This window comes from Bombina bombina, chromosome 4, assembly GCF_027579735.1.
Source record: "Bombina bombina isolate aBomBom1 chromosome 4, aBomBom1.pri, whole genome shotgun sequence".
In the NCBI taxonomy this organism is placed as follows: Eukaryota; Metazoa; Chordata; class Amphibia; order Anura; family Bombinatoridae; genus Bombina; species Bombina bombina.
In genome coordinates this window covers 941923032-941936387 of record NC_069502.1, presented here as the reverse complement: position 1 = coordinate 941936387, position 13356 = coordinate 941923032, and the positions used below count along the sequence as shown (strand labels likewise).

General features: G+C 37.1%; 1 protein-coding gene across 1 annotated transcript in view; it reads right to left on the bottom strand.

The window, feature by feature from the left end:
• The window catches only part of ACTN2 (actinin alpha 2), a 147068-nt gene that overhangs the window by 86242 nt on the left and 47470 nt on the right, over window positions 1-13356 (bottom strand). Inside the window, exons 5-8 of the mRNA XM_053711936.1 lie at window positions 11743-11830; window positions 7217-7295; window positions 5640-5721; window positions 894-979 (exon numbers count right to left, since the gene is read on the bottom strand). Of these exons, the coding sequence (XP_053567911.1) occupies window positions 894-979; window positions 5640-5721; window positions 7217-7295; window positions 11743-11830 (335 nt within the window). The remainder of the gene's footprint in view (window positions 1-893; window positions 980-5639; window positions 5722-7216; window positions 7296-11742; window positions 11831-13356) is intronic.

Genomic DNA, 13356 nt, shown 5'->3' with positions numbered 1-13356 from the left:
AGCAATTTACCTCACAATGAAAAATTTTGGATATGAAGGAGAGACAGATACATTGCAATATAATGCTTCAAAATGCCCCAAAGTTTTTGCGAGATTTCTCTCCACCCCAGTTTGTTTTTGATCATCAGACACATAGTAAGCGCCTTATGGAGCAAAGCTACATAATCCGTTTGGTCATCCCAATCTTTTCTTTATTATTGTACCCATTATATACGACTGTTGAATGTGTTAATATGGTACAAATGAAAGATAACATTTTTCTAGTGCACATCTGTAGAATATGAGTAGTGGTTGAATATAGCACATCATTGTATATTTGTTCTGCACCTGCCCCCCCCCCCCCCACCTATGTACTTTGTTGCAATATTATCAGTTGGAAAAACTAATATTCCAGAAAGAAAAATATTAAAAGCATTTGCATCTCCAGAAAATAGTTATAAGGGGTCACTTTCCGGAAGCCCACCGTTTCTGTGGGTGGGGCTGTGATGGGAGGGGGCAGGCGGTCTGCGAGCAGAGTCATGGAAGTACAGGGGCAGGGCATGCCATGAATTGGGCTGGCACAGAGCTGTGGGAGACTCAGCAGAGCTTGGTGGGAGAACTAGAGTCAGTCACAGCTTGGGGCCCACATGAGGGGGGGCAGCTATTATGCTGGGGGCCTAGTCTAGTGCCCCCTGACCCGCCCATTGATGCCACTGATCAAGAGTATTTTACAGTTTTCAGATTACTTCCTCTTCATTTACCAAGAACATTTCTAATATTTATAATGCTTTTTAAACACATAGCTATAAAAACGTGGATGTCTCATTTTCTTGCACTGACAATTATCTTAACACAAGATGGGCTGCGATATATTGTAATCTACACAGTTACCCCATTAAAGATTTCTACGTTACCTGCTCAGCTCCAGCGAATGCATGATAAAAACACGACACATAGGTCATGAGAGCTCTTTCGTCCGGTTTAGCTGTGTTTACTATATCTGCAAAGAAAAAAATGTAGACAAAAATATTATCATTTAATATCCAAGCAAGTCTATTTCTCCATTTTATTACTACAATTTTTTTTATGAATATCTAATTAATCAGGGTCATATAAAGCCAGGATGTAACTAGTTAAAAGCAAGTTATATTATCAGGTGAGTATATGGTTTAAGGGAAATGAAACCCAAATTGTTTCTTTCATGATTTAGGTAGAACATACAATTTTAAACATCTTTCCAGTTCACTTCTATTATCAAATTTGCTTCATTCTCTTGGTATCATTTGTTGAAGGAGCAGCAATGCACTAACGGTTTCTAACTGAACACATTGGTGAGCCAATCACAATCAATATATACATATGCAGCCACCAATCAGCAGCTAGAACCTAGGTTATTTGCTGCTCCTGAGCTTTCCTAGATAAACCTTTCAGCAAAGGATAACAAGAGAAGGAAGCAAATTAAATAATAGAAGTCAATTGAAAAGTTGTTTAAAATGGTTTGCTCTGTCTAAATCATGAATGTCTAGTTATGACTTTACTGTCCCTTTAATCTTATTAATGTCCGTTATATTACAAATGATCAAAAACATTGAACCAAAAACACTTACATCCCCTTGTTGACAGCACACAACTAATAACAATGGTGGGTAATTTCTATGGGACTCTTTCTATCACTATGAACTTCCTATTTATTACAACAACAAAAACGTATATGATAAGCTTTTAAAAACCATAAAGTATTAACAAAGGATACAAATTCCTTACACTGCCAAACCCTAACTCTAACCACAAAATGTCAATAACAAATATTAAAGGGACAAGAAACCCAATTTCACAATTCACATAGAGAATGTGGTTTTAAACAACTTTCTTATTTACTGCTATTACAAGTTGTTTTGTTCTCTTGGTATCCTTTGTTAAAAAGGATACCTAGGTAGGCTTAGGAGCTGTTGATTGGTGACTGCACATGTATGCCTCCTGTTATTGGCTCAGCCAATGCGGTCAGCTAGCTCCCAGTGGTGCATTGCTGCTTCTTCAACAAAGGATACCAAGAGAATGAAGCAGAATAGATAAGAGGTAAACTGGAAAATGGTTAAAATTGTACTCTTTATCTGAATCACGGAAGAAAAAAATTGTGTTTAATGTCCGTTTAATAATAATAATAATAATAGTTTTTTGGGTTCTTTTTCTGTAGAAAATCATTAGATATGTTTTTCAATAGGATTATGATAACCTCCATGCACTACTGGGACCTAGCTGAACACATCTGGTGAGCCAATAACAAGAGACATATGTGTGTAGTCAAATCAGCAGTGAGATCCCAGTAGTGCATTGCTGCTCATGAGCCTACCAACTAAGGTATGCTTTTCAACAAAGGATACCAAAAGAACAAAGTTGCCTGGAATATAGAAGTACATCGAAAAGTTTCTTAAAATGTAACGTTCTATCTAGACCATAAAAGTTTAAAGGGATAGGCTAGTCAAAAAGCAAGCGTTACCCAGGTCCAGAATCAAAAATAGGTTGGCTCCTAAGCTTTCATTTTTGCTTTATTAAATAGAGATTCCAAGAGAACGAAGACAAATTGACAACAGGAGTAAATTAGAAAGTTGCTTAATATTGCATGCTCTATCTGATCATGTACATTTAATTTTGACTAGACTATCCCTTTAATTTTAACTTTCATGTCCCTTTAAGTCCACAAATAAACATTTTCATTGCATGTACTATTCTACACTAGGTTTTCATTTGGTCATTAGCTTGGGTTATCCAGTCCAGCCATTTCAGTTACCTACTGCTAATGTACCCTGAGACAGCTGATAATGTAACAGTAGAACATCTCTGTTGTAATATGGACAGGAAAAGACTAAAGGGAATAGGATTACACACTACAACTATTGATAGACAGCTACAGTACTTCTTTATCTACTGGGAGGAATCTCTACAGGAGTATGTTTATTTATTTCATTTATAATAATTAGCAAAACACTAAATAAAGGGGAGGATAATACAAAAAAAATAATAACTGTTAAAGGGACATTGTACTCAAAATGTGTCTCTGTTCCATTTAGAGGAATTTACCATTTAAAAAAATTAAATTTAAAAAAAATTAATTAACCTTTTATTATGCAAAAAATGTTTTATATTTTTTCATTTCTGCTCTTTCATATATAGATGTTTTATGTAAAAATTGTGCTTTGTCCCTCACAAAGCCAAAAACATAATATGTAGCATAGATTTTCCAAATGCTGTAAATCAGCTATTTGATTTGTAGCATTTTCAGATTACAGAATTAGCTTTTTGGCCTTTCTAGGGAGTTTGGAAAAATACAATTTACAGTTATCAAAATCATCTTCTATTTACTTATTTTTTTATACTGTTTTAATTGCAGTGTGCTCTTTCATATGTGTGTTACTAGTTTTGTAATTTAGGCTTTGTGCATTTTATTGTTCTGCTCTTAAAGGGACATGAAACCCCAAATTTCATATATTTTGTGATTTAGAAACAGCCTACATTTTTAAACAAGTTTCCAATTTACTTCTATTGTAAATTTTGAATCATTTTCTTGGCATCCTTTATTGAAGGAGCAGCAATGCACTACTAGGAGGTAGCTGGACATATCAGTAAGCCAATGACAAAAGGTATATATTATGTGCAGCCACCAATCTAGCAGTTAGCTCCCAGCTCCTGAGCCTACATAGGTATGCTTTTCAACAAAGGATAGTACATTGGAAAAAAAATGTAATTGTATGCTCCATCTGAATCATGAAGGAAAAAATGTGGGTTTCATGTCCCTTTAAGAGTACATTGTATGCAGCATGTGTTTATTTACCTTCTGAATACCAACAAATGTATGCTTGGGAGAGGAAAAAAATCACAACTGTTTGTAAAATATATGATTTCCAAATCTGCATATACTATTTTATAAGAATGACGACATTACTGATAGTTGTATACTGAATTTTTATCAAAAGAAACCTATATTAACTAAACATATATGTAAATGAATGAGTTTAGTACATATTTTAAGATACATTATATGAGTCAGCTGAGTTGATCACAGATGAAGATTGCAAGTTCAAAATCAGCCTTTTGCACCATATTGTTTCCTATACAATTTCCTGGATCTTAAAAGGATAGAAAGGTCAAACATGAAATGTGCATGGAAGAATTTCAATTTGAAATATAAGCATTTTAGTTATATACTTTAATTAGCAAAAAACTCTTCTAGTAAAAGTTATGACTGTTTTTTAGTGGCATACGCACATATGTTGTGAAGCTTGTGCACCAGTATTCAAACACCACACATTTTCAGATAGTCAGCAGTGGCTTGTATGACACAAATGATGTCTTTAGAAGTAATACATACCACCGCCAGCAAACTAAGCAGGTATAACATTTTAATACTGGTGCACGTTCCCTCACAGGATATGTGTGTGTGCTGCAGACCAATAGTAATAACTTTTACTAGAAGCAATTTTGCTGATGAAAGTATATTGCAAAAATACTTATATTTTAAATTAAAAAGCACCCATGCACATTTCATTTTTGATCTTTCTAGCCCTTTAAATGACAGTTTTATTTAGAAAACAGAAGCCAGTTTCCCTTTATATCAGCCAAAAATGTTAACCCTTTACATCTCAAAGTTAACACCACCAAAAGTGAGCTCAGCCTAAGGGGTCGATTTATCATCAGACTGTCCGACATGATCCGCTCAGCGGATCATGTCCGACAGACATTGATGAATGCCGACAGCATACGCTGTCAGCATTTATCATTGCACAAGCAGTTCTTGTGAACTGCTTGTGCAATGCCACCCGTGCAGATTCACGGCCATTTGCCCGCTAGCAGGGGGTGTCAATCAGCCCGATCGTATAGGATTGTTGTCTGCAGCCTCAGAGCAGGCGGACCAGTTATGGAGTAGCGGTCTTAAAGGGATACTAACCCCTCATTTTTTCTTTCATGATTCAGATAGAGCATGTAATTTTAAGCAACTTTCTAATTTACTCCTATTATCAATTTTTCTTTGTTCTCATGTTATCTTGATTTGAAAAAGCAGTAATAAAAGGTTAGGAGCCGGCCCATTTTTTAGTTCAGCACCTTGATAGAGCTGATGATTGGTTTGCTACATTTAGCCACAAATCAGGAAGTGCTACCCAGGTGCTGAACAAAAAATGGTCTGGCTCTAAAGCTTACAGTACTGCTTTTTCAAATCAAGATAGCATGAGAACAAAGAAAAATTGATAATAGGAGTAAATTAAAAAGGTGCTTAAAATCTCATGCTCTATCTGAATCATGAAATAAAAAAATTGGGTTTAGTATCCCTTTAAGACCGCTGTTTCATAACTGCTGTTTCAGGCGAGCCTGAAGGCTCGCCCGAAAACAGGAGCATCAAGCTCCATTCGGAGTTTGATAATTCGGCCCCTAGGCCTTAGTTTTGTGCAGGACTTTAATTATAGTTATAGTTTTTCATCAGTATGTTACCTCAATTGCTACATCTTTCTTTTAACTTTCTGTAACATAAATCTATATAAAAAACTTAAGTGACACTGCACAGCTTTAGAACTAAAATCAAAGTTAATTACTGGTTTGTGTCCTCGGCAACAACTACAGCAATGTATGACTCATCTGAACAGACTTTGGGCAGCTATTGGTTAACTTACCTTCTGCATCCAACATCTTTGGAATATCTAGGTATTTCTCTGCCACATCCATTGCAAGGTTAATGTTTCCAACAGGATCATCCTGTTAAAAAAAAACACTGAGTAAAGTTTATTAATATCTTGTTTCACTGGCCCCCCAAAAATATATCAATTAAAATGATAGTGCTGCAAAACATTAAAAAAAAAAAACCAATTAGTGCAACCTTAGTTAATTACATTACTCACCAAATGTGATAGCAAAATCATTTTTTTTTAAAGTGTTATACATAACACAGCATAGGGTTAATAGAATTATCTAAAATTCATAATATATATTTTTTATATTCCTCTAAACATGAACAATGTTTTACTGTGTTTTGTAATGTACAGTGCAGGACATTTTAATAAACAATGTTTAGTAAAAACATTATATAGCAACTACACTGTATGTTGGGCCATTAGTTTCATCTTCTACTTTAAAGTGATTGTTAAGTTTTCAGATTTACTACACCGTATCAACTCATCCATAAAAACAGGGGCACTTTAAGTCATGAAAATTTTTATGCACGTTTTCCTTTGGAAAATATTTACCATTTACAGATGGTTCCTTGCCCGCATCTAATACTTTATTTAGCAGATCAATGACGAATCTGGCTTCATCCAATCGTTGCTTGCCCCCATCCAGTTTGTGGGGCAATCTGCTAAATAAAGTATGAGATGCGGGTGTGATTAACAGTAAGAGATTACTACACGCCATTTCTAGATGCTAGGGTCCTGATCTAACTTTTCCTGAAGATCCCCTTAGCTGTAGAGAGAATCACATACTTAATACGTAAGTAAAGTTACATTTGTAAATGTGCGTCCTGCCAGTGCAAACAGACTTTACAATAGGGATTAATGTAGATTTAAGGAATCTAGACCATGGAGTAGATTTATTAAGCAGCCGATGCTGCTTTCTACGCCCATCATTTTAGGCTCGCCTGAAACGTAAGTTAAGAAGCAGTGGTCGTAAGACCGCTGCTCCTTAACTTCTCCGCCACCTTTTAGGTGGCGGACTGAAATCATCCCGATTCAATCCGGTGAGCAGGGGCGGCATTGCACAAGCATTTCACTAGAAATGCTTGTGCAATGTTAAATGCTGACAGCGTATGCTGTCGGCATTTAGTGAGGTTGAGCGGACATGATTCGCTACAGCGAATCATGTCCACTCGACCTTTAATAAATCTACCCCCATGTATGTAAAATATAACATGTTGCCTGTGGTCATTTCAGACTTTGACAGAGAGTAGATGACACAGTATGGAGAAAATAGCCCAAGGACCAATATGGGTAAGGAATTTACAGTTTGGCAAAGGAGATGCATAAAATGTATTTTCACCCATGACGCTAACCATAAAAATATCTGTAATGGAATGTTGCTGCTTGACACAAAACCATCTGTGTGGTTTTTCTGAAACAATGTGAATGTTAAAAACAAGGGATGATTCTTTTATATCATACCATGCATAATTAGTCAGTGCAGGTCTCATAAGTACAGAAATAGTATAAAAATCCACTTCAATTCCACTTCAAATTAGCAATCTCAGTAGAATGTTGACCTTATTTAGCTTGGAGTAGTCAATGAGATCAGGCCGGTGTCTGTGGATAAGGGCACAGAGCCCAAGACCGTCTTTCCAGCTTTGTATCAAGCAATGCAGAAAAGAACAAACAGTTATTAGTTAAACATTTGTTGAAAATATCCAATTAAATGAAAACTGATAAGAAACCAGTGGTGTGGTTAATATTTCATGATATAAAACGAAATGTATCTCATTAAAGGGATAATGTTGTGTTCTCAAGAAAATTCTGGTTGACTACTAGTCAACCCCCCCATTTAAAAATATAATAAGAATAAAAAAATAACAAATAAACTGAAACTAATAAAGCAATATTATTTGAGTAATCTCTATTAATGTTCACTGACTGATAAGGACAACTGCTATATTAGTAAAGAAGTGTATGCCAGCCTGGCACAAAACATGGTCTATGACAGCAATTTACCTTTAACAAAAAAAAAAAAAAACTTTTCAAACATTAAAAACCATAATTAAATCCACAAAAGTTCTTAACAAACCCAGTGATACTGTCTTATATCATCAGCATCTTCTGGACAGTAGCAACAGATTCCCTTTTGATAATGTTCATCACTGTGATTTTAGTCCCCCATATTTATGTATTATTTAGTCAATTCTATTTAGTTATCTCATTAACCAATCAGGATGCAGTGGGAGGGCTTATTGGGGCCTATCTATCAAGCTCCGAAAGGAGTTTGACGGCCCGTGTTTCTGGTGAGTCTTCAGACTCGCCAGAAACAGCAGTTATGAAGCAGCGGTCACAAAGACCACTGCTCCATAACCTGTCCGTCTGCTCTGAACAGGCGGACAGACATCGCCGGAAATCAACCCGATCGAGTACGATCGGGTTGATTGAAACCCCTTTGCTAGCGGCCTATTGGCCGTGAGTCTGCAGGGGGCGGCATTGCTGGTGCAATGCTGAATACGGAGAGAGTATTGCTCTCCGTATTCAACGATGTCTGGCGGACCTGATCCGCACTGTCGGATCAGGTCCGCCAGACCTTGTTAAATTGAGGCCTTTGCCTATACATGCTAAGGTTTAGTTTCCATTGATGTGGTAAATTGTGGAAACTTGTGATAAAAAAAACATTTATCTCCATTAAACCCTTGGGTCAAATGGACATAGATCTACATCATGAGGTTCATAGCCCATCGTACCGCGTAACCTAGATCTATGTCCATACTGTAAGAAGCCAAACAGTCTCGGTTGTCAAGTGACCACTACACTGCAGAAAAAAAATTAAAAAAATTAAAAAAGTTAAAAAAAAATTAATTGGTAGTGACCAGAAGGGGTAAGGGGGGAAAGAGAGCTGTTTGGGATGGATAAGGTAGGGCTCAGGGAAAGGGAGGTGTCATGTGGGAGGGTAATCTGTACAATAAAGCTTTGATTAACCTTACACGCTACCTGATTTTAACCCCTTCAATGCCAGAAATAGTAGAAGTGTGATGCACAGCTGAAATTTGCGGCATTCTAATTACCAAAATACGATGGCAAAGCCATTCATGTCTGCTATTTCCAAAAAAGGGATCCCAGAAAAGCTCTTACAATCATTTGTGTCATGATTGCACAAGAAGTATGTTAATAATTTCAGTAAGAAACCCAAAGATTGTGAAAAGTTAATTATTTTGTTTTATATGATCGCATTTGGAGAGGAAATGGTGGCATGAAATATACCAAATTAGGCATAGATCATTACCTTGGGTTGTCTACTTAAAAAATATATCATTTTGATAGGTAAATTAACCCCTTAACGACCAAGGACGTACGCCATACGTCCTCAAAAAAATACACTTAACGCCTGAGGATGTATGGTGTACGTCCTCGGTCTGGAAAGCAGCTGGAAGCGATCCTGCTCGCTTCCAGCTGCTTTCCGGTTATTGCAGTGATGCCTCGATATCGAGGCATCCTGCAATAACCCCCCTTGGCCATCCGATGCAGAGAGAGCCACTCTGTGGCCCTTTCTGCACCGGACATCGATGGCCGGTATCGTTGGTGGGTGGGAGCCAGTCTGGGAGGCGGGTGGGCGGCCATCGATGGGCCGTATGATGTGAAGGGGGCGGGATCATGGGCGGGATCGCCGGGGGTGCGCACGGGGCGGGCGTGTGCACAGGTAGGGAGCGGGTGGGAACCGCTACACTACAGAAAAATGATGGGAAAAAAAGTGGCAGTGAGGGCCAAAAATATTTAAAATATAAAGATCTAAGGGATCTGGGAGGGGGTGGGGGTTGGTCTTTGGGGGGGCAAGCTACACTACAGAAAAATATTAAAAAAATAATAAAAACAAAGATTTTACTGTAAACTGGGTACTGGCAGACAGCTGCCAGTACCAAAGATGGCTACCAATAAGTTAGAGGGGGAGGGTTAGAGAGCTGTTTGGGGGGTATCATGGAGGTTGGGGGCTAAGGGGGGATCTTACAGAGCAGCATATGTAAATATGCCTTTTTAAAAAAATATATATATCAAAGATAGCTTTTTTTTTAGTACTGGCAAACTTTCTGCCAGTACTTAACATGGCGGGGACAATTGTGGGGTGGGGGAGGGAAGAGAGCTGTTTGGGAGGGATCAGGGGGTGTAATGTGTCAGATGGGAGGCTGATCTCTACACTAAAGCTAAAATTAACCCTGCAAGCTCCCTACATGCTACCTAATTAACCCCTTCACTGCTAGCCATAATACACGTGTGATGCGCAGCGGCATTTAGCGGCCTTCTAATTACCAAAAAGCAATGCCAAAGCCATGTATGTCTGCTATTTCTCAACAAGGGGGATACCAGAGAAGCATTTACAACCATTTGTGCCATAATTGCACAAGCTGTTTGTAAATAATTTTAGTGAGAAACCTAAACTTTGTGAAAAAGTTTGTGAAAAAGCGAACTATTTTTTTTATTTGATCGCATTTGGCGGTGAAATGGTGCCATGCAATATACCAAAATGGGCCTAGATCAATACTTTGGGTTGTCTTCTACACTACACTAAAGCTAAAATTAACCCTACTTGCTCCCTACAAGCTCCCTAATTAACCCCTGCACTGCTGGACATAATACACGTGTGGTGCGCAGCGACATTTAGAAGCCTTCTAATTAACAAAAAGCAATGCCAAAGCCATATAAGTCTGCTATTTCTGAAGAAAGGGGATCCCAGAGAAGCATTTATAACAATTTGTGCCATAATTGCACAAGCTGTTTGTAAATGATTTCAGTGAGAAACCTAAAATTGTGAAAAATGTAAAAAAAAATTTATTTAATCGCATTTGGCGGTGAAATGGTGGCATGAAATATACCAAAATGGGCCTAGATCAATACTTGGGGTTGTCTACTACACTACAGCTAAAATTAACCCTACAAACTCCCTATATGCTCCCTAATTAACCCCTTCATTGCTGGGCATAATACACGTGTGGTGCTCAGTGGCATTTAGCGGCCTTCTAATTACCAAAAAGCAACACCAAAGCCATATATGTCTGCTATTTATGAAAAAAGAGGATCGCAGAGAAGCATTTACAACCATTTGTGCCATAATTGCACAAGCTGTTTGTAAATAATTTCAGTGAGAAACCTAAAGTTTGTAACAAAATGTGTGAAAAAGTGAACAATTTTTTTTTATTTGATCGCATTTGGTGGTGAAATGGTGGCATGAAATATACCAAAATGGGCCTAGATCAATACTTTGGGATGTCTTCTAAAAAAAATATATACATGTCAAGGGATATTCAGGGATTTTGAAAAAAAGTGGTTTGGAAATAGTAAAGTGCTACTTGTATTTATTGCCCTATAACTTGCAAAGAACATGTAAACATTGGGTATTTCTAAACTAAGGACAAAATTTGGAAAATATTTAGCATGGGTGTTTTTTGGTAATTTGTAGATGTGTAACAGATTTTGGGAGTCAAAGTTAGAAAAAGTGTGTTTTTTCCCATTTTTTCCTCATATTTTATATATGTTTTTATAGTAAATTATAAGATATGATGAAAATAATGGTATCTTTAGAAAGTCCATTTAATGGCAAGAAAAATGGTATATAATATGTATGGGTACAGTAAATGAGTAAGAGGAAAATTACAGCTAAACACAAATGCCGCAAAAATGTAAAAATAGCCTTGGTCCCAAACGGACAGAAAATGGAAAAGTGCTGTGGTCATTAAGGGATTAAAAAAACAGGGTTCTTTTTCTGCTTAAATGGAATAATAGCAAAAATGCTAAGAAATTCTCCAGTATTTTTGGCATGTTTTTCTCTTAAATTCTCAGTAGCAAAGGGGTTAAAGTCTATAGAGAATTTTCTGTTACCACCAGTTTCCAGAGTTTACAGCAGAAATGGAAACTAGGCCTAATTCATCTTTTTCAACCATGAAAGTGTATGATTACATTTCTTTTTTCTTTAACATTGAAAAATCCTTTTATAGTGCTAGAATAGAAATTAAAAATGATTACTTGTTAAAAAAAATAAACGCAACCAGCATTATATTATAATTATAAATTAATTGTGCTATTAAACTAAAAGTGTATTTTGTCGTACCTAGTATGGAAGTTCTGGATGTTCACATTGCGATAGGGAGCAGTTTTCCGCTGACACCATAAAAGCAGCCCTTCTTTTGCAGATGTTTCTAATATAGGAAACAAAATAAATAACATGCATTTTTTTAGCAGTTTTAAACTCCACCATATAGTATAACATCTTAGTTGTAGCTGGTCATTGAGAAATTAAATTGTATTTCAGTGTGCCAAGAAATTATTTTCATAGGTCAAGTATAAAGCTTTGAAAACCCAACAATCTTGTGTTTTAATATTGTGTATCAGTTAAAAGGACAGTAAAATCAGAATTAAACTATTCAGATAGAGCATGAGAATTAAAACAACTGTCCATTTGACTTTTATAATCTAATTGGCTTTGTGCTCTTGGTATTCTTTGTTGAAGAGTAAACCTAGTTAGGCTTATAGGCGCTCAGGAGCATGTATGTGTGTGTAGCACTCTATGCATCAGTGTTTGCAACAATGTTTTTGGCAATGTTAAATTATATTTTGTATAAATATATATATATATATATATATATATATATATATATATATATACACACAAAAAGATCCGACAGTGGTCATAAATAGGAAGCGGCACTCACTGGAATTTGTGAAGCAAAGACCTTTAATGTTAAAACAAACACACCTCTGATGAAGCGCATGTACGCATGCGCGAAACGCGTCAGGTGTTAAGGCTTTGCTCTCACCTTATGTACTAGCACCTTTGCTCAAATAAACCTTTGTTGAACCAGCCGTGGAAGATTTCTCAGCCTCCTTTGTCCTCCTCTTGGGGGATTATCCATTTATTTATATATATATATATATATATATATATATATATACACACACAAAAAGATCCCACAGTGGTCATAAATAGGAAGCGGCACTCACTGGAATTTGTGAAGCAAAGACCTTTAATGTTAAAACAAACACTCCTGTGATGTTTCAGGGTCATTAACCCATTCCTCCGACAGTGTATAGTGTAGTAAACACAAGCTAGATATAACATAAACCATCAAGTATGCAAATACGATACAAATTACAAGTAATGAAATTGAACATACCCCTATACACTGTTTGAGGAAGGGGTTAACGACCCCAAAACATCACAGGAGTCTTTATTTGCTTCACAAATTCCATTGAGTGCCGCTTCCCATTTATGACCACTGTGGGATCTTTTTGGATATTTTACATTTAAGCTGGACACCCTGGTTGCTGATGCACCTTGTTTCTGGTGAGCCTTCAGACTCGCCGGAAACGGAAGTTATGAAGCAACGGTCTAAAGATCGCTGCTCCATAACTTGTCCGCCTGCTCTGAGGTGGCGGACAGAAATCAGCCCAATCGAATATGATCAGGTTGATTGACACCCCCCTGCTAATGAATCTGCAGGGGGCGGTATTGCACAAGCAGTTCTGGTGAACTGCTTGTGCAATGATAAATGCACAAACGCTGTCGGCATTTATCGATGTGCAGCGGACATGATACGCTACATTGTATCATGTCCTCTCGCACTTTGAGAAATATGCCCGATAGAGTGCTAAAGACATGTGCACGCCCCAGAGCTCCTATCTAGGGTTACTCTTCAACAAAGGATACCAAAAGAACAAAGCAAAT